Below are 27672 nucleotides of genomic sequence, written 5' to 3' on the forward strand. Positions count from 1 at the left end.
AGCCTGTTTGGCGGGAAGTTGGCTTAGTTGGCCTACCTGTGGCTGAGCGCTTTTCCTCGTCCCCGCCTTGTTCTCCCCAGAGGCTTCTTAATTCTTCCTCGGCATAGGGCATAGTACCCCTTCGCACGGAGGACGCCATGGCTCCCAGGAAACGCCCAGAAAACCAGAAGACCCCTGAGGTGGTTGTGCGCCCCAAGAGCAAGAGGAACAGAAGCCCCCGGGAGCTGGAGCCCGAGGCCAAGAAGCTCTGTGTGAAGGGCCCCGGTACTGCCTGTGCCTGCTGCTTTAATTAATTCCGCAATTTGGGGTTCTCACGCAGAAGGCTGGAGTGGGGGATGGGTGCGCATAGGTTCTGAGGCTGGCCCAAATTGTGGGCGCCTCAGGCTATGCATTTTGTCTGTAGGTCCTTTGACACCCTTAGAGCTTGGGTTTAACCTCCCTCAGGTGACGGGACGAGGCAGATGACCTACGTTACAACAGACACAACCGACTTTTCCAATTCCTTGTTTGCATCGGCATTTTTACACACTGAGAACTGCTTAAGATAATCCTGCCTTGCGTGGTGGGGTGTGTGCTTAATTTCGATAGTTACTATCTGCCCTTGGTTTAACTGCGGGAACCTTCAATTTCCTTCCTTCCTCTGAAAACTCACTCTTAGGGTTTCTTGGGGCTAAAACCTGGGGCTGTAAGGAAAGTAGAGAACTCAAAAGACGGGATTGTCGATGAAGTGTTTTTTTTGTTGTTGTTCATGAGAAGAAAGAAAGGGTTGTCCAGAGGCAGGGTTTATAGAGATCAGGTCCTCAAATACAGGTTAGTAATCCGGAGTTGCTTTATTCCTATTCTAGGTGGATCTTCCTCTCCAAAAGTAGCCTAGTGAATTTAGCCCCATGCCAGACCCCGTGGATCCTGCTGGTTTTCAGGAGAACAGATTAGACTTGGGGCCCACAGCTGGTCACTTCTACATTATTGTAATACAGGATTTTGGAAAAAACTGCTTCTCTTACTCACTTCCACTATATCATCTTAAAATCTTTTTATTGTGCTTTACATATGACTTTTAAATTGTCACTCAACCCTATCACCAGTTTTCCACCCCAAACTGAGAAGAGTTCTGCAATTCTTGTGTGTTTCTTGGGCTCACTTCTCAGGAACCCTGCAAGATCACAGTTTCACTAAAGAATTACTGTTTTGGGGAATGTTTTTTTGGAAGAGATTGAATCCCTGCTCACTATTTATTTGTTGTGCTGGGTGAGACTGAGCAGAACCTGAAAAGATCTTAGGAGGTGATAGAGATTGTCTCTGCCAAAAGAAGCAATAGGGCTTTCTTTCTGGCATATTCGGCAGAAAAATCTTGCCTTCGTGAGACTGGAGCGGAAAATATGTGTCTGTTCTGCTTGGCAGGTTCTAGCAGAAGATTTGACTCAGGCCTTTGGGCGGGGTTGGCTAGCCTGCGGGTCCCGCCGCTATGCAGCAGCATCGTCAGGGCCCTCCACCAGCATAAGCTGGGCACAGCTGCCTGGCCATCACTACAGCAGGTGAGGCGTTTCCTGGCTGAAGAATTCAGGGGTTTGTATGGTGCCTTTTTAAGCCTCTGGATGCTCCAAAATTAGATGCTGGGTTGGTTCACCGGGTTGTCAGAGAGATCATCCCCACCTTGGTGACTGGCCTACTGGGCTCTCAACAAGATAGAAGTCCTATGCTGTAGGGGTCCCAGCAGGAATGCACTCTGCCTCCTTGATTTCTGTGGTTAGATTATGTGTATTGCAAATCTTTTTATGCACAGAGCCAGGCAGTTAGTTTTCCCTTAGTGGGAGAACTTGGCCCCAGGCCTCATCTATGGAGGAGTCAGAGATAGGCAATTTACCCTTGTGTTTTAATTCAACTTAATTCTTTTCTCTCTGTATTAGGGTCTCCAGCAGTCTTTTCTGAACTCTCTGGCTTCTTACCGGATATTCCAAAAGGCTGCCCCTTTTGACAGGAGGGCCACATCCCTGGCGTGGCACCCAACTCACCCCAGCACCCTGGCTGTGGGCTCCAAAGGGGGAGATATCTTGCTCTGGAACTTTGGCATAAAGGACAAACCTACCTTCATTAAAGGGGTGAGCAGTACCCTCTGCCAGACAATAGTACTGAAGAGATGTTTGCTGAAGGGATGAAAAGTCATCCAGTAACAAGGAGATAATTGGGATCAAAAGTAACTGGGTATTTTCAAACAAGTAAACGGTGATGGTACTCAACTCTTTATTGAATGCCTGCCCTTAAAGTATTAGCAACTATGATACACTAATCATCCTCATAAGTTACTTATAGGATCTAAGCCCCTTCTTACCTCCTTGACCTTGGCTGTTGTCTTCCTCATTGCCTATGCTTTAGCCATACTAGATACTTCTGTTTCTGAAATTGGGTCTTTGGACTTGCTGTTCCTGTTGACTGGAGTCCTCTTTCCCGTGGTTTTTCTCATGGCTGGCTTCCTCTTACCATTCAGGTCTCAGCTTAATATACTTCTTCTACAAGGCTTATTACTGACCGCTCTGCTTACTCACTAATGACTCTCTACCTCATTATTATCCTCCATCACTTTCCCCCCACAATGTTTATCAATATCTGAAATGTTTTACTGATTTGTATGTCTTTGTCCATTATACAGTAAACTCCATGATGGCAGGGACCTTGTCTTTCTAACTCACCACCGTATCCCCAGTACTTAGAGTAGCTGCTTCGTATTTGCTGAATGAATGAGGGCCTTGTGATATAACTGGGCAAGTCAGATGTATACCTACAAGATCACTGACTGTACAGCAATACAGATGCTAAATGCTACAGAAATGAGGGAAGGAAGAATCTTTGGGGATTAGAGTCGATAGGGAAGGTTTCATGGATGAGTGAGATGTGAGGAAGAACAATATTTAGGTAAATGGAGAGAAAAGGAGGAAAGGCAGAGTGTGTTTGGGGCAAGGTGTGGCAAAGAGCTTTTTAGGGATGGTCTTAATTGTGCTAGTGTTTGCCATCAGTCGCTAAGGGGTTGAGAGTGTTGGTTTCTCCACCAAAGAGAACGCTCTTACCTTGCCCAGTAGGGGACTGAGATTGGAGGGCCATACTGTGAAAGGTGACACTCTGGGTTTAAAGCAGGAGCTGCAAATTCACATACCTAAAGAAGCCAGACAGATAAAAGAATGATGCAGGATGGTGGTTAGCGATAAATTGGAGATGGTTGACAGGTGAGAATTGAGGTCCTGTGGTATCAGGTCTGAGTTTTTCAAATGAAGTCTGAAATGTTTGGATTTTTAAAAATTGTAGTGAGACACGTAAAGTTTACCACCTTAGCCATTTTTTAAGTGTACCGTTCAGTGTGAGAACATTTACGTTCTTGCATAACCAGTCTCCAGAACTTTTTTGTCTTGCAGAACTGAAACTCTGTAAACATTAACGCAGACTTCCCGTTCCCCCTTCCCTCCAGACCCTGGCAACCGCATGCTGCTTTCTGTCTCTCTGATTTTGACTGACTGTCTCATACAAGTGGAATCAGACAGTACCTGTCCTTTTCTGACAGATTTATTTCACTTAGCATCATGTCCTCAGGGTGCATCCATGTTGCAGCATGTATCTGAATTTCTTTCCTTTTTAAGGTTAAATATTATTCCTCTGTATGTATACACCACATTTTTCTTTTACCCATTCATCTCTTGATGGACATTTGGGTTGCTTCCACCTTTTGGCTTTTGTGAATAATGCTGCCATGAACAGAGTTGCACAAATATCTCTTCGAGTTCGTGCTTTCAGTTCATTTGGTTTTGTACCTAGAGTGGATCACATTGTAACTCTTTAGTTTTTTGAGGAACCACCATACTGTTTTCCATAGCGGCATAGTCCCATTTTACATTCCTGCCAATAGGACACAAGGGTTTTAATTTAAAATACCTGATTTTTAATGTTGGGAATCAAATGAAATTGAACATGCTCTGTAGCTAAACAAAACACATTTGTGAACTGGATTCTTCATTAGCTCACTTTTTCTACCTCTGGTTTAGAGGCCATAGCTAAACCCACGATGAGTTCTTTGAAATGGACGGTTTGGAGAACAGCTCATCAGAAAAGGCCAGGTTAGACAGACTTGAGAGATTAGGATTCAAGCTATGAGATTATTCAAGAAAGTAAGTGCCTGAAGTCCGAAGAATGGCTTTCTGTCCAGCTGGTGAGACAGATGACCACCAGGAAGTGGAACTTTAAGTTGAAGTCAGAACCCAGAGCTCAAACAGGAAGAGATTTGTTCACTGCTGCTGCCGCCACCGCCCCACCCCGCCCCCACCTTCCCCAGCAAGCAGCCAGGATGTGAGAATAGAGAAATTTAAGAAATAGCCTAAGAGTGTCCTGGGGAAGGGCTTCCTGACTAAAAGAGGAATGATAACTGCTTTGAACTTGTGTTAGGGTGAAGGTGCTTTGGGATTTATCACCCTTCCTTACAATGTGTGTTTACGTGAAGCTTCCTCACGCTGTTGTGGAGATTGGTCTGGGCATTTAAACTGTGTGACTCGCAGGGAGGTAGGCTGTAGCAGAAGAAAGGTTTGGTGGTCTGGAGAACTGTCTGTACTCCCAGAAACCGACAGCAGAAGGTTGATTTGAAACCAGTGAGGAAGGGAGAAGCAGTGCCTCATTTTATCTTTTCTTTAGTCATCTGACCTTGGTTCTGATCTTGATATCTTTCAGGCCCTTGGCGAGGGGACATGTGTTTAATTTTCAAAATGATCATTCTCATTGTAAAAATTACCTGTGCTCATTGTAAGAAATTCACGCAATACAGGAAAAATACATATATAAAGAATAAAGTAATTGTTACCTGAAATCCCCATATGGGGCATCTTTATATGTGTGTAGACACTATTATACACACCCATTCTTTTATTTATGTTTTTATATAAGTGTTCTACCCTAGAATCTGTTGTATTTTACTTATTAGATCATATTCTGGTTTAGTCATCTTGTACCAGATGATGACCACTTAAAAATATCTTATTTCCTTTTTTTTTTGTAATGCCTTTGGTTTTGGTATCAGGGATGTGTTTCCTCTACTTGAATTTTCTGGAATAGTTTGTGCAGAGTTAGTACTATTTTTTTTCTTAAATTTTTCATAGGATTCACTAGTGAAGCCATCTGGATCTAGAGTTTTCTTTGTTGGACGGTTTTAAACTATATTTCCAATTGTTTAACAGCAGTAAGGCAATTTAGGTTATTTCTTCTTGAAGGAGCATGGCAGTTTGTCTTTCAAGTAATTTGTTCATTTTATCTAAGTTGTTGAATTTAGAGGCATAAAGTTGTTTATATATTCCCTTGTGCTCAGATGTTCAGTCATGTCCGACTCTTTGCAAACCAGTGTACCATAGCCCACCAGACTCCTCTGTCCTTGGATTCTCCAGGCAAGAATACAGGAGTGGGTTGCCATTTCCTCCTCCAGGAGATCTTCCCAACCCAGGATCAAACCTGAGTCTCTTAACGTCTCCTTCATTGGCAGACAAATTCTTTACCACTAGTGCCACCTGGGAAGCCTTGTTATCTTTTTAATATTCATAAGATCTGTTGTAATGTTCTCACTCTTTTTATTGGTACTGGTAATTTGTGTCTTTTTTTTCTTTTACCCCTGATCAGTCTTGCTAGAAGATCATCAGTTTTGTTGATATTTTCCAGCTTTTAGCTTCATTGATTTTTCTCCATTGTTTTTCTGTTTTCTTTATTTTTTTTTTCTTTTTGCCCCATTGTTTTCTTTCCTGTGGGTATAATTTCCTTTTCTTTTTCTGGCTTCTTAAGATAGAAACTTGGATTTTTATTTGATTTTTTTGTTGTTGTTGTTTTCTAATACAACCATTCAATGCTATACATTTCCCTGTATTTCTCTAACTGAATCTTACAGATTTTGTTGTGTTTTTGTTTTCATTCAGTATAAATTACTTTCCAGATTCTTTATGATTTCTTCTTTTACCTATGGATTATTTTGAAGTATCTGTTTGATTTCTATTTGGGGATTGTTGCGATATCTCTGTTACTGATTTCTAGTTCAATGCTGTTACGGAACAAAAGACATTTCGTGATTCCAGACCTTTTATAACTTAGCATGTTGATTGTCTTTGGAGTGTTCCATATGCATTTGAAAAAAGATGTGTACTGTGCTATTTTGGGGTGAATTACTCCTTAAATGTTAATTAGGTTACATTGGTTAATAGTGTTTGTATCCTTTTTTTAAATGTTCTATAGCCTTACTGATTTTATATCTCTTATCAGTTATTGAGAGAGGAATATTGGAATCTCCAACTATAAAATTGTGGTTCTGTTTATTTTCCTTTAGTTTTTGCTTCAAACGTTTGTTTGTTATTAGGTGCTTACACATTTAGCATTATGTCCTTTTGATGAATTGACACCTCTGTTATTGTGAGATGTCTCCTTTTATCCCTGATAATATTTCTTGTTCTGAAATTTTATTTCTTTGATATTAATGTAGCCATGCAGCTTTTTTATGATTAATACTTGCATTGTATATCTTTTTTCATCCTTTTATTCTTAATGTATTTGTATATTTGTATATAAAATGTTTCTTGTAGATAGCATTTAAAAAAAATGCAACCTGCTAATTCCCTGGTGAACCAGTGGTTAGGACTCTATGATTTCACTGCTGAGGGCTGGGATTCAAGCCCCTGGTTGGGGAACTGAGATCTTGCAAGCTGCATGGCATGGTGAAAAAGGAAAAATCCATTCTGACAGTCTCTACCTTTTAATTGAAGCATTTGTCCATTTACATTTAATATGATTAATTATAAATATGATTGGATTTAAGTCTGTCATCTTCTGTATTTGTCTCATTGTTTTGGTCCATCATTTTTTCTTGCCTTCTTTTTGATTGAGTACTTTTTGTGATTCCATTTTATCTTCATTATTGGATTATTAGTTACACTTTTCTTCTTTCCCTTCTCTCTCTTTTAGTAGTAGTTCTAGAGTTTGCAATGTACATCTTTTTTTTTTTGACCATGAGACTTGTAGGATGTTAGTTCCCTGACCCAGGGATTGAACCTGGGCCCTCAGCAGTGAAAGCACAGAGTCCTAACCATTGGACCGCCAGGGACTTTACCACAGTCTACATTTTTAATGTAAGAGTGAACATTCAAATAGTATCATACAACTTTATATGTATTGTAACAGTCTTACAACTATGTACTGACTTTCATTTTCTCCCTTCTCTCATTGTCTTTTATTTTACTTCTACATACTTTGTAAAGCTTACATTATGATTTTTGCTTTACACAGTTAATTATCTTTTTGTTTTTATTTAAATATTTATTGAGATATAGCTGATGTATGATAAATTGCATATTTAAAGTGTGCAACTTGATGAGTCTTGACATATATAAATATGTATACAACCATGAAACCATCACCACAATTAAAATAATGAACATATCCATCACACCTCCAAATTTCCTTACACCCCTTGGTAATCCTTCCCTTTATACTCTCTGTCCTGTCACCTGAAAACCACTGATCTGCTTTCTATTCCTATTGATAAATTTGCATTTTCAAGACATATAAATGGCTTGCATGCCAAGTTGCTTCAGTCATGTCCAACTCTTTGTGACCCCCATGGACTATAGTCCTCCAGGTTTCTCTGTCCATGGGATTCTCCAGTCAAGAATACTGAGGTGGGTTGCCATGCCCTCCTCCAGGAGCTCCTCCCCATATAAATGGCACTATATGATATAGACTCTTTTCTTTTCCCTGGCTTCTTTCATACAGTATGAATATTTGAGGTTCATCCATATTTTTGCCGGTATCAATAGTTTGTAGTAGTATTCCAGTGTATTGATATACCAGTTTATTTATCCATTCATCTATTGAAGGGCATTTAGACTTTTTCCAGCTTTTGACTGTTACCAATACAGCTGCTATGAAGATTTCACGTACAGTCTTTGTGTGGATATATGTCTTCATTTTTCCCGAGTAAATACCTGGTGGTGGGATGGCTGGGTTGCAGGGTAGGTATCTTTTAAAGATGTTTTTTAAATGAGAAAAAAACTTAATATTTACCCACGTATTTGCCATTTCCAGTTTTTAAAATTCTTTTGTATGATTCAGACTTCCTTTTGATCTTCTGTTTAAAGAGATTTCTTTAACATTTCCTATAATGTAGGTTGGTTGGTGATGCATTTTTTTTCCTTTTGTTTGTCCAAGGAAGTCTTTATTTTGCAGTTTCCTTTAAAGGTATTTTTGCTGGGTATAGAATTCTAGGTTTACAGGATTTTTTATTCTTCTTTTAGTACTTTGAAGATGATTTCTGATGTGAAGTCTGCTCCCATTCTATGTTCTTCTTCATATGATTTTTCTTTCCCTTTGTCATCTAAATATTCACAGGATCCAGGGATCACAGCATAGACATTTTGGGTAATTGAATAAATTACCCATTATTCAATCCACTCCGGTTAGCATGGGTCTAAAGCAGCCTATGGAGAAGGCAGTGGCACCCCACTCCAGTACTCTTGCCTGGAGAATCCCATGGATGGAGGAGCCTGGTAGGCTGCAGTCCATGGGGTCGCGAATAGTCAGATACGACTGAGCGACTTCACTTTCACTTTTCACTTTCATGCATTGGAGAAGGAAATGGCAACCCACTCCAGTGTTCTTGCCTGGAGAATCCCAGGGACAGGGGCGCCTGGTGGGCTGCCATCTATGGGGTCGCACAGAGTCGGACACGACTGAAGTGACTTAGCAGTAGCAAAGCAGCCTATAGTCTAGATTTTGGCCTCACCCTGAGACAGTACCCTTCTGAGGACTCTGCTTGAGCTATGTTAAGAATCTTTTCATTCTGGATGGTGAGAATATAGACCGTTCTGAGGATCCTGTTAATTTCTGATGTCTCCCTTCTGCCCTAGCTTTATATAGTTTCCTTATACACATTTACACAATATTATTTACTCAAAGGCCTGAGGGGACCCCTCTGAAAATATCCATAATGCTCTCTCTCTGCACATCAGCCTCTCCAGCATTTTGCCCTGCTGGCTTTCCCAAGTGTCTCCTGAGCCCATTGAGACTATTAGGCTGTTTGGGTCCTCCCTGCCTATGCTACAGCCTGGGTACGCTCTCCAAGCATTAAATTGGGGCAATCACATGGCTGCCTCACTCTTTTCCCTCTTGTGCTGCCTGTTGGCCAGTGTGTGAAAACTTATTTCATGTATTTTTCCATTTTTTTAGTTGTGTTAAGGCAGGAGGATATATCTGGTTTCTGACACTCCATCATGGTTGGAAGTAGAAATTCATATTAATTTTAATAGTTTCTCTGAGGGATTTAAATTTTTCCCCTATACAGTTTTTCATCTGTAAATCATGAGAGTTTGATTTCTTCCTCTACCATTTTTACACTTCTTTTTTATTTGCCTTATCTCATTGGCTGAGGCCTCTAGTACCTTGTTGAATGTTTGCTCTAACAGGCATTCTTATCTTGTTCTTCATTATAGAAGGCTTTTATGTTTTATCATTGAAATATCTGCTGCGTTTTATTGTGATAATCTATATATAACATGAGAATTACAATTTTAACCATTTCAAAGCATATAGTTCAATGGCACTAAGTACATTTATATTGTGCAGTCATTGCCACTATCCATCTCCAGGACTTCTTCATCCCCAAGTAAAACTCTATACCCATTAAACAATAACTGTCTATTACCTCTTCCCCAGCCCCCCTAATCTGTTTTTTGTCTCTGAATTTCACAGTTCCAGGTACGGCATGTAAGTGGAATTATACAGTATTTTACCTTGGTGGTCTGGCTCCTTTTCCTTAGCATAATATTTCCAAGGTCCGTCCGTGTTGTAGCAGGTTTCAGTACTTTATTCCTTTTTGAGGTTGAATAATATTCCATTGTACAAATATACCAAATTTTGTTTTGCCACTCGTCTGTCATTGAACATTTGAATTGTTTCTGCATTTTGCTATTTTGATTCAGCTGCCATGAATGTTCGTTTATGTACAAGTTTTTGTTTGAACAACTGTTTTCAGTTTTCTTGGCTATGCACCTGGGAGCCTGTTTGTTTTTAATACCTTTTATCAGATTAAGTAAGTTCCTCTTCTATTCTTAGTTTGCCAGAAGCTGTTATCATGAATGATAATTGAATTTTTTCAAATACTTTTGTGTCTGTTGAGGTCAGCATATGATTTTCCTTATCTGTGCTATTAAAAAAAAAACTACACTGTTTTTTGTTTGTTTTGGTTTATTACCAAATAAACCAAATTTGATTTTTTAATTTAAATGTTCTTTTCCCCACTTTTTAACCTTTACAATTATATTTCTAGCAAGTCGTACTGCTTCTTTTAAAAACTGTGGTAAAAGCACATAACCTGAAATGTGTCATCTCAACCATTTTTAAGTGCACAGTTAACACTGTATTTCCATTTTTAGCAACAGAGTTCTAGAATTTTTTTTTTTTTTAGAATTTTTTTATCTTGTAAAACTGAGACTGTGTGCCCACTGACTAACAGCTCACCATTTCCCCTTCCTTCCAGCGCTTGGCAACCACAGGTTTACTCTCTGTTTCTATGAGTCTGAACTACTTTAGATACCCTAAGTTTTGCTGGTTTTGCTGGGGCTATGTCAGAGAACATTCTTTTAGGAAGTACACAGTAAAGTATCTGAGTGTGATGGGACTTCATGTTGGGAATTTATTACCAAATGGTTCCAGAAAAAAACAGTGCTTTGTGCTGTTCTCACAACTTTTCTATGAGACAATTTGAAAATAAACTTTTTTTTTAAAAAAAAGATTGTTTCTTCCTCAAATATTTAGTACATTCACCACTGAAGCCATTAAGATCTGGAATTTACTTTGCGAAAAAGTGTTTAGTTGTGACTCGGTTTCTTTAACAGCTATCAGACTATTCAAATTTTTCCTTTTCATCTTCTGTCAGTTTGGTAAGTTTGTACTGTTCTAGGAATGTGCTTATCTCCTCTGAATTTTCAGTTTTATTGGCAAAAGATTGTTTATGATGTCCTCTTATTACTTTTTAAAATGTCTAGGATATCTTTTCCATCCACTAAATTGGTTATTTGTGCTTTCTCCTTTGTTTGGTCATTCTCAGCTGGGATTTATCAATTTAATTATATTAGTCTTTTCATGGAACTAACTTTTGGCTTTGTTGATTTTTCTTCACAGTGTATTTATTTCATTCATTTCTGTTTTTTCTTCTTACTCTCTGGTTTTAGCTTCTTGTTTGTTTTACAGCTTCTTGAGATGGATGTTTGGGTCATTGATTTTTAGGCTTTTTTAACTTTTATTGTGAATAATACTCCTGTGAATATCTACATACGAGTTTTTATATCAACATACGTACTCATTTCTGTTGACTATATATTTTCTTGGGTATATGTATCTTTGGGGCCATATGGTAATTGTGTGTTTAATTTTTTTGAAGAATTGCCTATGTTCCAAAGCACTCCATTTCACTTTCCCACCAGCAATGTAGGAGGGCTTCAGTTCCTCCACATCCTTGACTGACAAATAAAAATTGTGCATATCTAGTGTACATCATAGTGTGGTTTTGTTTTTGCTTTATTTATCATTTTTGGCTGTGTCATGTGGATCTTAGTTCCTGACCTGGGATGGAACCTGAGCCCCCTGCAGTGGGAGCACAGAGTCCTAACCACTAGACCACCAGGGACCCAACATGATGTTTTAATACATGTATATATTGTGAAATGATTTCCACAATCAAGCTAATTCGTTAACATCCATCATCTTACGTAGTTTTCTATGTGTATGCTGAGAACACTTAAGATCCATTCTCTTAGAAAATTTCACATATAAAATAGTTATTAACTATAGTCACCATGCTATACATTAGATCTCATGAATAGTTGAAACTTTGTGTCCTTTGACGAGTATCTCACCATTGCCCTACCCGCCTTCAGCCCCAGGCAACCACTATTCTCTTGCCTTTGTGAGTGACTTTTTTAGATTGCACATGTAAGTGAGGTCATGCAGTATTTATCTGTGTCTGACTTCGCTTAGCATAATGTCCTCCATGTTCATCCATGTTATCAGAAGTGGCAGGATTTACTTTTTTAAGGCTGAATAATATTCCACTTGATACATATATATATATCTCACATTTTCTTTCTTTATCCATTCATTGATCAGCAGACAGTTGTTTCTATATCTTGGGAATTGTGAATAATGCTGCAATGAACACAGGAGGACAGAACTCTGAGAAACTGATTTCCTTTCCTTTTGATACATACTCAAAAGTAGAATTAACCGGATAGTTTGGTAGCTCCCTTCTGAGTTGTTCATGGAGGAACCTCCATACTGTTTTCCATAATGCCCCTACCAATTTACATTCCCGTCAACAATATACCAGAGTTCCCTTTTTCCACACCTTGGCCAGCACTTGTTATCGCTTGTCTTTTTTATAATAGTCATTCTAACTGGGTGTGAGGTGATATCTCCTTGTAATTTTGTATTTCTGTTAGTGACGTTGAGCAGCTTTTCATATACCCTTTGGCCATTTGTATGTCTTTGGAAAAATGCCTATTCAATCTTTGTCCATTTTTTTTTATCAGATTATTTGTTTCTCCTTTTTTTGCTATTGAGTTGTCCAAGTTCCTTATATGTTGTTGATACTAATCCCTCGTCAGATATAGTTTGCACTATTTTTTTTCATTCTATAGGCTGTCTTACAACACTCATTATTGTCTTTTTGTTTATAGCCTCCTATGGCTATGAAATAGTATTTCACTGTGACTTTTATTTGCATTACCTAGTGACTAATGAGGTTGAGCATCTTTTCATGTGCCACTATTTTTATATCTTCTTTGGAGAAATGTCTGTTGAAATCCTTTGTCCTTTTTTTGGTTGCACCATGGGGCTTGTGGGATGTTAGTTCCCTGACCAGGGATTGAACCCCAACCATGGGAGTGAAAATACCAAGTCCTAAACATAGGACCTCCAGGGAATTCTCTTTGTCCATTTTTTAATTAGGTCTCTTTTTAAAATGTATACTAATTACAATTATTTTAAAGCCAATGTCTAATAGCACCAATACCTGGATCTTCTGTGTCTTTAAGCTGGTGTTTTTTCTCTTGGTTGGTTACTTGATCTTGATTTCTGATATGCTGGACAGTTTTAGATTTGATGCCAAATATTGCATATGAAAATTTGCAGAGATATAATTTTAAGTTTTGAGTGCTCTTACAAAAAGAATTTTTTCTCTCTGCCAGGCAGGTCAGGTAGAATCAGATCATCTTACTCAGAGACGGAAATGATTTGTATGTGGACTTCAGTCTTCATGAGGGAGGGTCTGTTTCGTTTGCTCTTATTTCTGGGGTTTCAGGGATCCTAACTAAAACCTGCATTTTTTTTTTTTTTCTAAAACCTTTCCTCTCTGACAGGTCTGGACTCTGTTTTTGCCTCCCTTGAGATTGACAGAACTTCTGCTGAACTTCTCAGCTCCTCAGCCATACAGCTTTCTCACCTGCATAGGCCTCAGGAGCAAAAGCAGCATTGAAATGTCAGACTTACCTCTCTGCTTCTCTTCTCTCTAGGAGGCTGGACTTGGTAGTCCTTGGTGCCTTGATAGCTGTTCGTTGACTTCAGAAACTTTCCTTTGAGAACATACACCTCATCTACCTTTTCTAGCTTTTCTTGACAGGTTGGCCTGAAACCAGCTAACCCACCATGACTGGAATTGGAAAGTCTCAAACACATTTTCTTTTTTGTGTTTTGTCCAGGTTTATGTAGTCCTTCTCAGTGCAAGAGCTGTCGTAACTACTTAATCCACCCTTGCTAGAAGAACACGAATGCATTTTACCTGAAAATGTTTACATAAGTGCTTATTACTAATGCTTTGACATAGGGCCAGTCCTTTCTTGTAGTAAGTGCTCACTGATTCGGGTTCACCTGGTCTTACATAAACCGAATCCATAATGCATACTTTACAGCGTCTAGTTTCCATTTCCCAAAAGTGGAGACATAATTTAAAATCAGTTGTGAAGCAGTCTGATTGCAGATTCTCTTAAGTTTTCACTATTTCCCACCCTAATTGTTTATAAGTATCTCTCCCATGCTTAATTCAGCAACTCTTATAAAGCTATTAGACATTGGCTTTAAAATAATTGTAATTAGTATACATTAGCAAATCTTTTTAATCTAGTTTTTCCAAAGTGTTCAATGTGGATTTCATAGAAACCACAGTGGTCATTCTTTTTGCACATATTTCATCAATTTTAATTAAATTACATTTTAATGAATGTTTTGTGTTTAAAGTTTAAATGTTTAATAAATTACATGTTAAGTTACATGATTACAATACAAAGTACAACTGACATATCTAGGTTTAAGAACAAACACAACTAACCCTTCATAAGCATAGAACTCAGCTAGTGGGAGCAGATTAACTTACTAGCAGCAAGGGTTCGATGAACCGTGGGCATCAGTTAGAACGTTTTATAGAGGGAATGGGAAGTACCAGTTAGTGTGCTGAGTGAGTTAAGTGAATGTTGTGTAAGAGGCCTTGTAGAAGTAAGGCTGGGAGAGCAACAACATACAGGAGAACTGGAGGAGGAGCCTGGAGGATATAAAGTTCTTAAAACAGTGCACTTGATATGTAATAAGCACTTAATAAGGTTATGCTGCCAATGTCATCATGATTATCTTCATCATCGTCTGGTATGTCTGCAAAAAATGAGCTCAGGTCTGACACCAGCCTACCTAACCCAGCCATTGTTCCAAGCTGAAGCTCCTCTGAAAAGAGCACTTGTATGATACATTATGGTACATCCACACAATAGGATATTCAACAATAAAATGGGATGAACTATAGATTCACAGAGCAGGCTGGATCAAACTCAGGGGCATTACACCGAGTGAAATGAAAGAAGCCAGTCTCAAAAGGCTGCATACCATGAGTCACTGATCCGACAGTCCATCAAAGGCAAAACTTGTATGGTGATGAAGAACTCATCCCTGGTTGCCAGGGGTGAGGAGTCGGGGGAGGATGTGACTACAGTGGGAGAACGTGAGGGATTTGGGGGGGAAGTGACACAACTTCTGCATCCTGATTTTGGTGGTGGTGGTGGTGGTGGTGGTGGTGCGAGTCTCTACATGTGTTAAAATTCATAAAGCTGTATACCAGAAACAACCAACTTACTGTATGTTCGTTAAAAAGTGTAAAATGAGAACCTTAAGAAGCAGTACTGTGGAGAGCACCCTAGTGTCTAGGCATCCAAGCTGGCCCGGCCCCAAGTGTGGCCTGGATGGCTCTTGTGTCCAATCAGAGGATGTGCGCCCAGGCTTTGTCCGTTCATGGGCCAGTATCACTCACTGACTTTTTTCTTCCTTGTGTTAGATTGGAGCTGGAGGGAGCATCACTGGGATGAAGTTTAACCCTCTCAATACCAACCAGTTTTTCACCTCCTCAATGGAGGGAACGACTAGGCTGCAAGATTTTAAAGGCAACACTCTCCGAGTTTTTGCCAGCTCAGACACCTGCAAGTGAGTAGTTTTAACTCAAGAGGGGAAAGGGCTTCTAGGCTCTCGGTGTAGTTGTGGCGAGAGCACCCGGATCCCATTTCTTTTCCCTAAACCCGGCACAGGGAAGAAAGGGATTAGCTCCTTTTCACCCTTCCCTCTGACTCTTTAGCTGCTATTCCTCTGGGCCAGGTGGGTTCCTGTTTCAGGGATGGGTTCTAGAACCTCAGCTTTTCTCGGCAAGGGAACAGTCTCAGCTCTTCTGTCAGTCCTTCCTGTATCCGACTAGACCTGGATTCTCACTGGACAAGCCAACGTGTCATTAGTCTAAAAACTACTTCAAGCCTGGAGCAGGAACTAAGACCTTAAGACTCCATTCCCTGCTTTCACTGGGGTGTAATGACCTGGCCAGCTCCTTGATGGAAGCCGAAATGGATAGAATCATGTCCACAAAGCACTTTGGACTCCCCAAGAGCATGTGGCTAGAGAAATTACAAAATGCTTGTCACTTTGGTTTTCAGTCAGAGATATGACTCTGCCCAAGTGTGTGAGGGTGCGGGGTTCTACCTAGCACTGGGCTGCCACACAGGGGTAAGAAATACAGGAGCAACGGGACAGGTGACAGGCGACCTTACTCTTCTACAAGGAGCCCTCCTCCTGCAAGATATTTACAAGGGATGCAGAAAGCAGGGTAGCAGAGATTTGAGGGGAAAATGTGAATCTGGGCTCTCCCGACTGGGTATCAGGATCCCTGACGTTCCCCCCACCCTGACCCGTCCCTTCATATCAAGTGGTCTGAGGGACAGAAACAGCAGGTAGTTCCAAGTTGGTGTGGTTTTTCCCCTAAGTGCTCAGAAGGGGGCAGGAGTTCCTTTCCAGCCAGCAGTGAGGAAGAGTTGGGCAGTCCCTGTGTGGAGTGTCCTCTCCTTTGACCCAGAGGGTGGAGAGTGGAGAGAGAAAACAACAGCTGAGTCTTCCTCAGGGCTCCAGGGGGCAGGCCCGGACTTGAGGACTCGCCTTACGGCTCTGGGTTTGGCTGCTTCAGGGACTCTTAGCACATGAGGATCCTGAGCCTAGAAGTAACTGGACAAGTTTCTGAGCCCCACCACCCCCATACCCTTTGTCGGAATGGTGGACGAGTCTTGAGTGCTCCTCACTGGGAGTCCATGACAAGATATTCACTCACTCAACGGATATTTATTGACTGTCTGCTGTGTGTGAGACATGAGCTGCAACAGTGAATAAATGCAACTTGCCTCTGTCCCTAAGAGTCTTACAGCACAATCTCTCCCTCCAGCGTCTGGTTCTGCAGCTTGGACGTATCTGTCAAAAGCCGAGTGGTGGTCACGGGAGACAATGTGGGGCACGTGATCCTGCTGAACATGGATGGCAGGGAGGTGCGTTCTCGCGAGCCCAGGCCCTCACTTTCCCTTCCCAACCCCCAGCCTCGGTTCTGCACCCCAGCCTGAACCGAGCTCTTGTCCGCAGCTTTGGAATCTGAGAATGCACAAAAAGAAGGTGACCCATGTGGCCCTGAACCCGTGCTGTGACTGGCTCCTGGCCACAGCCTCCGTAGATCAAACGGTGAAAATCTGGGACCTGCGCCAGGTTAGAGGGAAATCCAGCTTCCTCCACTCGCTGCCGCACAGGCATCCTGTCAACGCAGGTGTGATATACCAGACCTCGGCCTTCCTGCAGACCCCGCCGACCCGCCGTTTCAGGGCCTTTCCCGCAAAGCGTAGAAGCCACTCAGCCAGGCCTTAACCCCGCACAGCGTTGGCCAGGCCGAGGTCCCGAGCCCTCCTGTCTCTAGCCGCCCTCCCAGCCGCTGAGCCTCTTGGGTGTTTGTTCACGGCCCAGATCACGGCCCTGCCACCTGTCTCTAGGAAGCAGTGGGAGGGAGGTGCCCCTGCGGGCCAGGATAGGGCCCACCTGGGGTCCCTTGAGCTCAGGGGCTTTTCGCTTTGCCAGCTCACTTCAGTCCCGATGGAGCCCAGCTCCTGACTACTGACCAGAAAAGTGAGATCCGGGTTTACTCTGCTTGCCAGTGGGACTGCCCGCCAAGCCTGATCCCACATCCTCACCGCCACTTCCAGCACCTGACACCCATCAAGGTAAGTGATGGTGGGGAGGCGGCGCTGGACAGGGCAGCCGCAGCCGCAGCCCCAGCCCCAGCCCTCTTCTCACCGTGGCTCACTCTGCACCTTTGGTCCAGCTCTGTGAGCCCGTTTTGCTGAGTCTTCGTCATGTCTCTTTGATAAGTGGATTTTCCTGAGTTCTTTCCACGCAGCCCAGGCATTTTCTGAGATCCTGACCCTCTGTTCTGCCCTCAGTTTTGGTGACCTGTGTGTGCAGCTGACCCACGAGCTAACTTGGATTAGTTAGCCAAGCCATTTATGGCTTCTCTAGCCTTAACCCCCAAGGCTTCCAACCTTCAAGTCCTCCATGCCTGCTGCCCCCCGTCCCCCCCGCCGCTGCCAGTCTGAACTCTGCCAGTCCTCCTGCTGCCCAGGTTATACTCTTTTCTAGAACCACAGTCCCTCTTCGGACTTCCGGAGCTCATGCCTGCACTTGTGTAGTCAGGAGAGCACAGTTCAGGTGGGCAGAGCCCATTCCCCCGCCCCCCAGGTTAGACTCCTTCAGCAAATCACTCGCAGTAGGGATCCCAATGTCCTCATCTATAAAGAGGGAATAATAGTATCTGACTGACAGGTGGTGGTTGTGAGTTTGAACCCAAGTACTTAAAGCATGTGGCAACATGCTTGGCGCCTAGGAAGTACTCAGGAAATAATGATTTGGTATGAGAATGGCCCCCACGTCGTACCTCAACCCTAGAGTAGGAAATGGCAGCCCACTCCAGTATTCTTGCCTGGAGAATCCCATGGACAGAGGAGCCTGGTGGGCTACAGGGTCACATAGGGTCACAAAGAGTTGGATACGACTGAGCAACTTAGCGTAGCGTAACGTACCTCACATCTAATCCAAGCTGTCTGTAATGTCAGCCCTTCAGCGGTTGGTGTTCCCGTTGACCCTTTCTTCCTTATCTCCCTCTTGGTATCAATCAGCCAGACCAACTGACAGCATCCCAGGTGTGACCTGTGACTTATTTCCAAGCCATTGCCTGTAGCACCTCTTTCTTCCTGCTAACCGTGTCTTGTCCCCTTCAGAACTTCCTTGAAAAGCTTTCTTGGAAAAATCCCATCCAGTTCTGTCATCCCAGTAGCTGCTCAGTTTGTTTTGAGTGGGGTGATCTGGGAACAGAGAGGTCCTCCCCCGTTTCAGCCACTTGCCATTTTCTACTCAACTCCCTGATGTTGGAGGGAGAGCTGTGGGATGAGCTCAGAACCGAGGTCTAATTTGCAATGCAGATCCCTGGGTCGGGAAGACCCCCTGGAGAAGGGAATGGCAACCCACTCCAGTGTTCCTGCCTGGAGAATCCCACGGACAGAGGAGCCTGGCGGGCTACAGTCCACGGGTCACAAAGAGTCGGACACGGCTGAGCAACTATACCATCGCTTTCGCTCGGGTCGCGCTGATGTTAAAATACTTATCAGCTGGTGCAGTGTCAGAAAATGCAGAGAGAAGGCCTGCATGTGTCCTGAGGATCACAGGAAGGTCAGCTGGGGATTTTACATTTTCGATGGTAGATGCACGTGCACTTCAAAACCATTCTTGTTTCATGTAGGTCTTACCTCTGTTGTTAAATTGCTGGCAGTTGTATTAACCGTTGTTGTCAGTGGCAAAGGTACTTCTGCTGTCCCTCTCAATGCTGTTCTGCATTTACTCCTGTGACCTGCCTCTCCATCTCCTAGGCAAGCTGGCATCCTCGGTACAACCTCATTGTCGTGGGCCGATACCCAGATCCTAATTTCAAAAGTTGTTCCCCCCATGAATTAAGGACGATCGATGTGTTTGATGGAAGCTCAGGAAAGATCATGTATCAGCTGTATGACCCAGAATCTTCTGGTATCATGTCGGTGAGGCCTGGGCCCTCAAATAATAAATGGGAGGAGGCAGGGATTGAACCTCATGGATCAAAAATGACCAATTACTCCTCACATGCCCTTCTTCTGCTACCTCCACTCCCTCCTCATGCTCATCCCCTTGTCTCTGCAGCTCAATGAATTCAATCCCATGGGGGACACGCTGGCCTCCGTGATGGGTGAGTGTACATGAGGCCGGTCAAGCCCAGCCTACTCCCCAAGGTTCAGTGCAGGCTCACCCCAGCTTAGCATTGCTCCAGCCACCCCCAGGATATAGTCAGTGAAGATGGCAACCAGGAGCCCACGGTCTCTTTGGACCGAGGGCCGTCCTTCTCGCTGAGTCTTGGCCACAGCAATGCCTGGCTGCTGCCCGGATTCCTGGTGTCTCCTGACCAAGTGCTAGGTTCCCCACGCCAGCTCCAAGTTCTCAGAGGCTGATGATGGAAGGTGCCTCTGGTCTCACTCCTCCTAGGTTATCACATTCTCGTTTGGAGCCCGGAGGATGCTGGGACTCAGAAATGAGAGACGTTAATGAAGCGGGGGCGAAGCAGGGGCTTGGAGCCCCACGAGGACAAGTTCTTTGACGAGAGGCGGCTTCATGTTAAAGGGCCGAGGTATCAGAGTCCCAGCGTTGGAGCTGGGGCACTGGGACCGTGACATGGGGACCGGACACGTGCGTGGGCTGAGCTCCAGGAACTCCAGAGTTGGCAGACTTGCTGTGCCAAGGGCCTCTGCTGTACGTGGCCTGGAGCCGAGCTTCTCTCCTTTCTCCTCTCTGACACTCAGTGCTCAGGTAGTGGTTTTTGATCTGTGCTCGCTATTCACATGGCCAATAAAACATACCCAGCTGACCTTCTGAGTGGATCTTCCAGCTCCGATCTGGTCAAAGGGCTTCTCAGCTCCCCAGAATGAAGAAAAGGCATAGAACCAGCACTGGGAGTCCCAAACCTTCATTCTCTGGAAGCTGTCTCAGTCCTATTCTGGGCCAGTCTAGAGCTGTTCAGCTCACAACCTAGGGATCCCAGCCCCACTAAGGGTGGGGACAGTGGTTTCAGGATTCTGTACCACAACTCACCGTCCCCTCTCCGCCATCCCCGACTCCCTCCCAAGCACAAACCTCCTTCCAACGGCTCAAGGAGAGGGGTGACAAAGATGCTGAAAGCATCATGTCTCACTGGAGTTAACGGTGGCGTCAGCTGGACAAACCACTGGCTGGCTCCTGGGTGACCTGGCTCCCTGGCGGGCAGTGTTTGTGCCCCCAGTGTTGGGCCGTTCTTCCCGCTAAAATAAGCACTGAGAGGTGAGAGGCAAGACCGTGTCCTTGGGGCCATCTGCCAAAGACTCTGGGTTGGAAGACAGAGCAGGGTTTGATGGAGAGGCAAAGCAGATCAAGCCCCGTCTCCTTCAGTCTTTTTCTCCGAGGTCCTGAGTGAAACCGGAGCACTTGTCTACATTTCACGTCCTTAGAAGGGAGCACGGAGGAGGCAAATCCTGTTTGGAGGAAGCCAGTGTCCGACACAGTACTTGGTTAACGTCGGGCACGTGGATGCCGGGTGACAGGTGCCTCGGGCCAAGCTGAGCCTCACTTGTTCATCTAGGTGCGGTGATCAGAGGGAGGCCCAACCCAGGGTCTCCTGTCCATGGGCTGGGGAGCAGCAACAGTCAGGAGCAAGGGCCCAGCCCACCTCCCCTAGGAGGCAGAGGGAAGGGGGCTGAGTGGTTGTCAGGCGTGGTCCTCCCCATCTGGGACGTGGCGGTAGCCAGGAGGCTGGGCCTGCACCCGGAAGAGGACGGTGAGGAGCAGTACTATGAGGAGGAAGAGGATGGAGCCGCAGACGGCCAAGGCCACGATCACCTCTAAGCACAGCGCCAGGGGAGGAGAGAAAGGTCATGTCAGTGTTCGTTCAGCAAATGTTTGGGCGCCTACCACATGCCAGGTGCCATTCCTACAACGGGGAGACCACAGGTGGCCAAGACACAGTGTCCTGTGTGGCTTTTCCCTTCTAGGAGAGGAGATGCCATGACAGGCAAATGACAGAAAGGACAGGTTAGTGGCAGATGCCGTCGAGAGAACCAAAGCCAGGCAGGTCACAGGCAAGGTGTCACCAAGAAAGCAACACACTGACCTGAGCCTTGGAGTCAGTCAGACACACAGAAGATCTGAGAGAAGAGTGTCCTCAGGCCAGTGGGCGGGGGTGGGGGGAGGTGGAAGCAAATGCAAGAGGGACTTAGCTCGACATGGTCTAGGAAAGAGAGTCAGTATCACCGGAGCAGACCGAGCAGGGCCTGAAGGCCACCGTAGAGAATGTGGGTTTTATTCCAGATGACGGGAAGCCCTTGGACAGTTCTGAGAAGGGTAGTGATGTGAACCGATTCATGTTTTTAAAAAATTTAACTCTGCTGTGCTGACAGACTGGTACGGCCAAGAACAAAATCAGAAAGAACGTTGGGAAGCTTTTCAGTACTTCTGGCAAGAGATGATGGTAGACTGAGCCAGAGCACGGATTTTAAAGACTGGACTGGCAGGATATGCTGGTGGTTGGAGGTGGGGGTCTGAGGAGAGGGCACTCGGAATGGCACCTCGGGACATGCTGTGCACCTGCGTGGCTGAGGCTGCACTAACTAAGGCGGGGAAGCCTTCAGGGAGAGCATGTGGGCTTAGACCTCCACTGTGAGATGGCTTAGCTGACATCCACATAGAGACCTCGAGTCCACAGCTGGATGTGCAAACCTGCGGCTCAGAGAGAAAGAGGTCAGGAGGCATAAAAAGAACTTAGCATGGAAATCGTAACATGAGGCCATAGGGCTGGGTAAGCTCACTTGAGTAGAGGGCATCAGTGGGGAAAGAGCCAGGCTGATGAGCCCGGGGCCATCTGCTGGTTAGTGGGGAGGAGAAGCCAGTAAAGAAAGCTGCCTGCGGGGAGGAGGAAGGAAACCAGAGAAAGCAAGAAAGTGGTCAAAGAAGGAGTGACCGACTCCATAACGCCGCTGACAGGTGAGAGGAGCTGACTGAAGAACTGGTTAGCTGGCTTTGGGGCTAGAGGAGGTCACTGGTCCTTAACAACAGTGACTTCTGTGGAGTGGCAGGTGACGGAAGACTGTCCAGTGTGAGTCTGAGAATGAGCGGCAAGGAGGTGACAGCAGAGTCTAGGCAACTCTTTGAAGGATCCCATCCGAAAGGGGGAGAACGGGAGTGGCACCGGAGAAGGAGGTGGGCCAAAGGAGTCTCTGTTAGGCTCTGCAACGGGACTGATCTGGCAGAGCGGCGACACCGAGCACTGGGGCCCACGTGGAGGTCAGAGGAAACGAACCCAGGGTGTAAGTGGAAACGCGGGCCCCCAGCGGGGGCTCACGCCAAGGAGAGGGCCAGGACACCAGGTGGGGGAAGGATGAGATGGTCCTCTCCCTCCCAGCTGCAAGGCTTTCCTCACGCTGTAAGAAGGGCATTGCCTGAGGGTGAGGAGTGCGTCTCAGGGTGGGAAGGAGACTGTCTGGGAACCCGCACCAGGATTGGAAGTGCTCTGGAGACCTCTGGGTAGGAACCAGGAGCCGTTCTGGGCCTCGGCCAGCACAGAGGCAGACGGCAACTCACCTGTGTCTGCGGGCCCGCCTGCCAGCTGGCACTCCTGCAGCCAATCCTTGGGCACGACCGGCTCTGTGAGGCGGAGGAAGTCCTGCAGCGGGCAGCGGTGAGAGCAGCCGGGCAGGGTCAGGGGCCACGGGGCCCTGTGACTCTCATTCCGGAAGTACATCTCCACCGAGAAATTCCTGCGGGTGGGTGGGAAGCACGAGGGCAGTGGCTCCCCAGGCTAACAGCGTCCCCTCAGGCTGCCCACAGCCCCGCCCTCCACTTGGGCGCCCCTCCCGAGGGCAGACTGCGCGCTCCACTCACCCACTGTCCTCCTGGTACAACTCAAACATGTGGCAGGACGCATAGGGGGCCTGCTCGCCGTTGTAGACGCCCAACGCCATGTGCAGAGCCACCAGCGTGGTGTCGTGCTATAAGAGGAAGGGCTTCCCATCAGCACCGCTCCCCCCCGCCAACCCCAGATACCGAAGAGAGGAGGAACCCAGCTTCCGCGTGCCCTGAGCCCCCTGAGGGCCGTGGGAGCTCACCGCAGAGTAGACCAGCAGCTTAGGGAGCTGGGAGGTGGTTGCCATCAGCGTCAGGTTCTTCCGTATCTGAGCCAGCAGGACGCCTGAGGGAGAGAGTCCCCCCGTATCAGCGGCTGCGGTCTTCACCGTCTTCCGACCGACCTACCTGAGGGCCTCTCACCCTCTGCCAGCCCTGGGTCTGATCCCAGCAGAGAGGACACGTCAGAGGAATCCCACTTAAAAACTTTCAAATTTACAGAAGGAAGCAAGATAAAACAAGATACCCCTATTTCAACACAGACGCAGAAACCTGCCCATTTATTCATAAAGGGGCAATGAGGCCCTGCCTGTGTTTGAATGATTACTCCAGTTGGGAACAAACGTAAACCTAAGGCTGCTTCAGGGAGCATCAGACGGCGGCACCAGGCCAGGGGCACTCTGTCAGGGGCAAACTCGGAGAACCGAGATGCTGGGAAGGTCTGGCAGCTGGCATTCCCTTGAGCGCTCAGATCAGCGTGTGGCCTGTGTATTACTCTTGGCCTTCTTTCAGAATGGCCCCTGGTGGTCCTTTGGGGGAGGTGGGAAGTTACTTGAGGGGACAGAGGGTTTCCTGATATGGGTGAAACTAAGAATATGAATGGACACACACACGCACACACACACACACAAGATGCACACCAGCCTGTGGTCACTGGTACTAGTGACAGACGTGCTAAGCACCTGGGGGACTGGGGAGGCTTTGATGACTGACGGGATAACTAGGGTTCACTGGTCCTCAAAGAGCGGAGAACTCTTCAGGTAGAGAAGTGAGCGTGTGAGAAACCCCCCTGCAGAAGGTTTCTAACGCTGTTGGGTTCTTTCAGGGGAGTGACATGCTGGTCTTGTCACTTACCCCCCTGCAGCCGGGCCTTCTCTGCCTGCTTGTAGATCCCGAAGAGGAAGCGGAAGCTGAAGTCCTTCAGCCGGCTCAGACGCTGCATGGTTTGGGGCGAGGCCCAGGGCGGCAGGGGCAGCCCGTGTGTCTGCTGTGTGCGGCAGCGGGCAGGTTAGCTCCCCGGCCCCGGCCAGAGCCTCTCCCGGGAGCAGCTCTCTTCCCCGCTGGGATGGTGCCTGCGTGTGTGTGAGGGGAGGCAGAGGAGAGGCAGAGGGTCTGGAACCGGGAGACGTGGTGGAGGGTGTTGAGGAGGCAGGGAACAGGAAAGGAGGCTCGGGCCCCAAAAGTGTGACTCAGCAGAATGGAGTCGGATACCACGAGAGCTCTGGGTGGGGAGAAGTGGGAACTGCTGACCATCAACAAACTTGTTTCCCACTCTGAGGTTCTTTCTCACCCATGAGGGAAATTCTTCTGTTTCACAAGAGGTGGCTTGCCTGGACCACCCCAGGGGCATGGCATCCAGGCACAGTGTTTTACTTGGCCTAGCCATGCAGGCCTGCCAAGCTGTGAGAGAAGACCTGAGCCGGCTCACCTCGCAGAATAGCGTGTCGTAGACATTCCAGACAGTCTCCAGGGACAGGTCTGTGAGCCCCGTCTCATTGGCCACCATATCCAGGAATTGCTATGAAACACGATCAGGGGGTCAGTCCTGCCCGGGGCTGAAGGTCGGGGTGGTGCCCTCCACTTCAGCCCCACTCACTGCATTCTGAACACTCTCGTTCTGATACTCGGGCATCCGCCGGGTCTCATTCTGCAGCTGTTCAAAGCGGGGGCATGGGCCCAAGGGGAACTTCAGCAGCTGCAGGCCAGAGTGGGTAAGCAGAGGCAGAGAAGGAGTCAGGGATCAGCAGGCCAACGGCCAGAGTCGTTCCTACCGTCGCCTCGAGGGAAGGGCGGGCCAGGCTTACCCTGTCCTCGGCAACGGGCACAGTGTGGACGGGGATAGGCTGCCAAGAGATGTTTGGGTTAAAGCGCTGGATCCCGTCGGGCGGGAAGAGTCCAGCCAGGTTGGCCTCCGCACTCATAAGCGTCCGGTCAAAGTCTGTGCTTCGCACATAAACCTGCAGAGATGACAACACCAGTCCCACCTGTGGGAGTTGGGGGGTGGGGGCAGCTCTGGCCTCGCAGTGGAGCCCCAGTTCTTGCTGTTCACCCAGCAAATTGTAAATCCACCATGCATCTGCCCCTCTCCCCTTCTCTGGCCTTCCCCACCCCTCTTCCAGCCTAGACTGGTAGGGTTGCTATCCCCGCCATCTGCAAAGAATTCCTGCAGGAATGGCTATAGGTCAAATGCCACTCCCAGTCCGAAGTGCTTACTCAACAAGGCTCTCGGGTCTGCCGGCCTGCCTGGTTTATTACAACACCTGTCTCCCTTATCGAGGCCCGGGTCCTTGGGGGCAGAAACTGTCTTTAATCACACACACACACACACACACACACACACACACACAATGCCCCCCTCCCCACCCTTAATAACTGGCTTAGAGAGTAGGAGAGGAAATAAGATGAGGAACAGAGATAACTACTTGTGAAAAGAGAGGAAGAAGTGAGAAAGGGCAAAATCAGGATAGGGCCGGCCCTCAAGGAAACAGTAACATGAGAGATAAAGATTGGATCTGGCTGACACACTGTTACACACAGTGCCAGCACAGTGCCTGGCCCGAAACAGTACTTGGAAGGAAAGCCTGAGTTACTTCACAGAGTCAGAAACTACTCTGCGAGGCCCTTAAGTCTGGGCTTGGATGCTTGAACAGTTTGGCTTCTTCCCAAGCCAAGCAGGGGCAACTCAGCCTCCAGAGTTTTGCTCCAGACAGCCCGTGGACGTCTCGTCCTGCAGCTGTAACCAGAGATACATGGAGGAAGGCCACAGTGCCTGGGTCACTGGTAGTCTCCCTGAGGGCAGAGAGTGAGAACAGCCGATCCCCGCTCCCTCTAGAGTTCCCAGCCTTACCTCTTGTCGGTGGTAAGAGGTGTTGAGGAAGCCATGGTAGCGCTGTCGCAGAGCCTGGCCCAGCTCCCAGTGCTGCAGCATCCCCTCCTGTGGGCAAACCCAAGGGTTAAGAGGCCCAGGGGGAGGGGGATGGCTCATGAGAACAATAGGGCTTAGCCACGGCTGCTTTCCACCTTGTGGTTGGAAGCAGGAGTGGGTTAATCTGATCCCACAAGTCGTTTATTAAGGGGTTGATTGTGCATGCATTGTGTGTGCTCATTTTAATCTGGGCACGGATGAAAGTAAGCTGAAGAAATGTGGCCAAAGTTAGCATGCACATGGGGAAAAGCAGTTTGGTGAGTTCTGCAGCCTGCTCCAGAGGTCACCGGTTCTACAGCTCATCCTGAGAGAGAGCTGGCTCCTGACCCACCTTGGTTAGCTGACCAAAGCCCTGGGGCCATTTGTCTTCCTGATGGGGGTCCTTGGGATATGCTTTCACTGGAGAGCGGTCTCCATGTCGGTACAGCTGAGGAAAGAAAGTGGTTAGCCCAGAGGTCAGAGGGTCTCCTTGGTGTGGACACAGAAGCCAACCCCTGCCCCATGTTGAGAACCTTAACTCTACCCACTGTGAAAAACCCCAACCTAGAAGTCACTAACTTCTTGCAGCCTCCAGAGACTCTAACTTGGCTAAGCAATGCCGCTGGAGACGTTGGGAAAACCGAAAGTACAGGAGGGAAAGGGAAAGAAATGAAAGCAATGCAGGTGTATGTGTGGGGTGGGTGGGGGCGGGGGAACTGGGAAAAAAAATCACCAAAGGTTGCTTTAGAAGTGAATCTCTTATTAATCATTGAACTACATCCCAGTCCCAAGGCAGACTCACCTATCTATCCTCTAATACAGAACTCCGTGCACCCTGCCCCCCACCCTAAATACCCCAGGGCGTCACAGAAACTGCGAACCCTGGCCCCCAACCCCGCAGGCCAGTCGTCTCCCCACTACTCCAGACCCCAGACCCCAGCAAAGCCCCGCCCCTCCCTCCACCAGCAGGCCGGTGCCCACCTAGCACTGGCCAGCCCTTGGCGACCCCATCTCTCATTACCAAAGTAACGAAACGCAGAGTCCGGGCCTGGGTGCGTGGCATCACCATCAGGTTCACACCAAGAATGAGCTGGAGAAGAGCTGCCCGGCTCCAGCCAAACCGCCTGCCCGCCATCACCGCTGTAGTCTATGCAGCACAGAGG

General features: G+C 46.6%; 2 protein-coding genes across 8 annotated transcripts; one reads left to right on the forward strand and one right to left on the reverse strand.

Moving 5' to 3' along the window:
• Nucleotides 1–20323, forward strand: DDB2 (damage specific DNA binding protein 2). Of its 3 annotated transcripts, NM_001075788.1 has the most exons (10): nt 48–264; nt 1402–1535; nt 1908–2099; nt 15368–15513; nt 16787–16886; nt 16978–17155; nt 17461–17603; nt 19302–19466; nt 19606–19651; nt 19945–20323. In NM_001075788.1, exons 1-10 carry the CDS (start codon nt 138–140, stop codon nt 19992–19994), a joined length of 1281 nt encoding a protein of 426 aa, NP_001069256.1. In that variant the 5' UTR covers nt 48–137; the 3' UTR covers nt 19995–20323. The 3 variants fall into 3 exon arrangements, with proteins under 3 accessions (XP_024831046.1, NP_001069256.1, XP_059730718.1); XM_024975278.2 differs by lacking the exon at nt 19945–20323 and having other exon boundaries at nt 1–264; nt 19302–19613; XM_059874735.1 differs by lacking the exon at nt 19945–20323 and having other exon boundaries at nt 201–264; nt 445–1535; nt 19302–19613.
• On the reverse strand, nt 16667–27670 carry ACP2 (acid phosphatase 2, lysosomal). Of its 5 annotated transcripts, none has more exons than NM_001357044.1 (11): nt 27531–27670; nt 26862–26957; nt 26453–26539; nt 25410–25562; nt 25202–25300; nt 25034–25123; nt 24460–24592; nt 23589–23671; nt 23365–23471; nt 23065–23240; nt 20407–21329 (listed from the first exon to the last, which is right to left on the reverse strand). In NM_001357044.1, exons 1-11 carry the CDS (start codon nt 27642–27644, stop codon nt 21163–21165), a joined length of 1305 nt encoding a protein of 434 aa, NP_001343973.1. In that variant the 5' UTR covers nt 27645–27670; the 3' UTR covers nt 20407–21162. The 5 variants fall into 4 exon arrangements, with proteins under 5 accessions (XP_005216541.1, XP_059730861.1, XP_005216540.1 ...); XM_005216484.4 differs by having other exon boundaries at nt 16667–21329; nt 24460–24589; nt 27531–27667; XM_059874878.1 differs by having other exon boundaries at nt 16667–21329; nt 24460–24589; nt 25410–25589; nt 27531–27667.
• Between the last annotated feature and the right edge of the window lie 2 nt (nt 27671–27672).

Source organism: Bos taurus, chromosome 15, assembly GCF_002263795.3.
Source record: "Bos taurus isolate L1 Dominette 01449 registration number 42190680 breed Hereford chromosome 15, ARS-UCD2.0, whole genome shotgun sequence".
NCBI lineage: Eukaryota > Metazoa > Chordata > Mammalia > Artiodactyla > Bovidae > Bos > Bos taurus.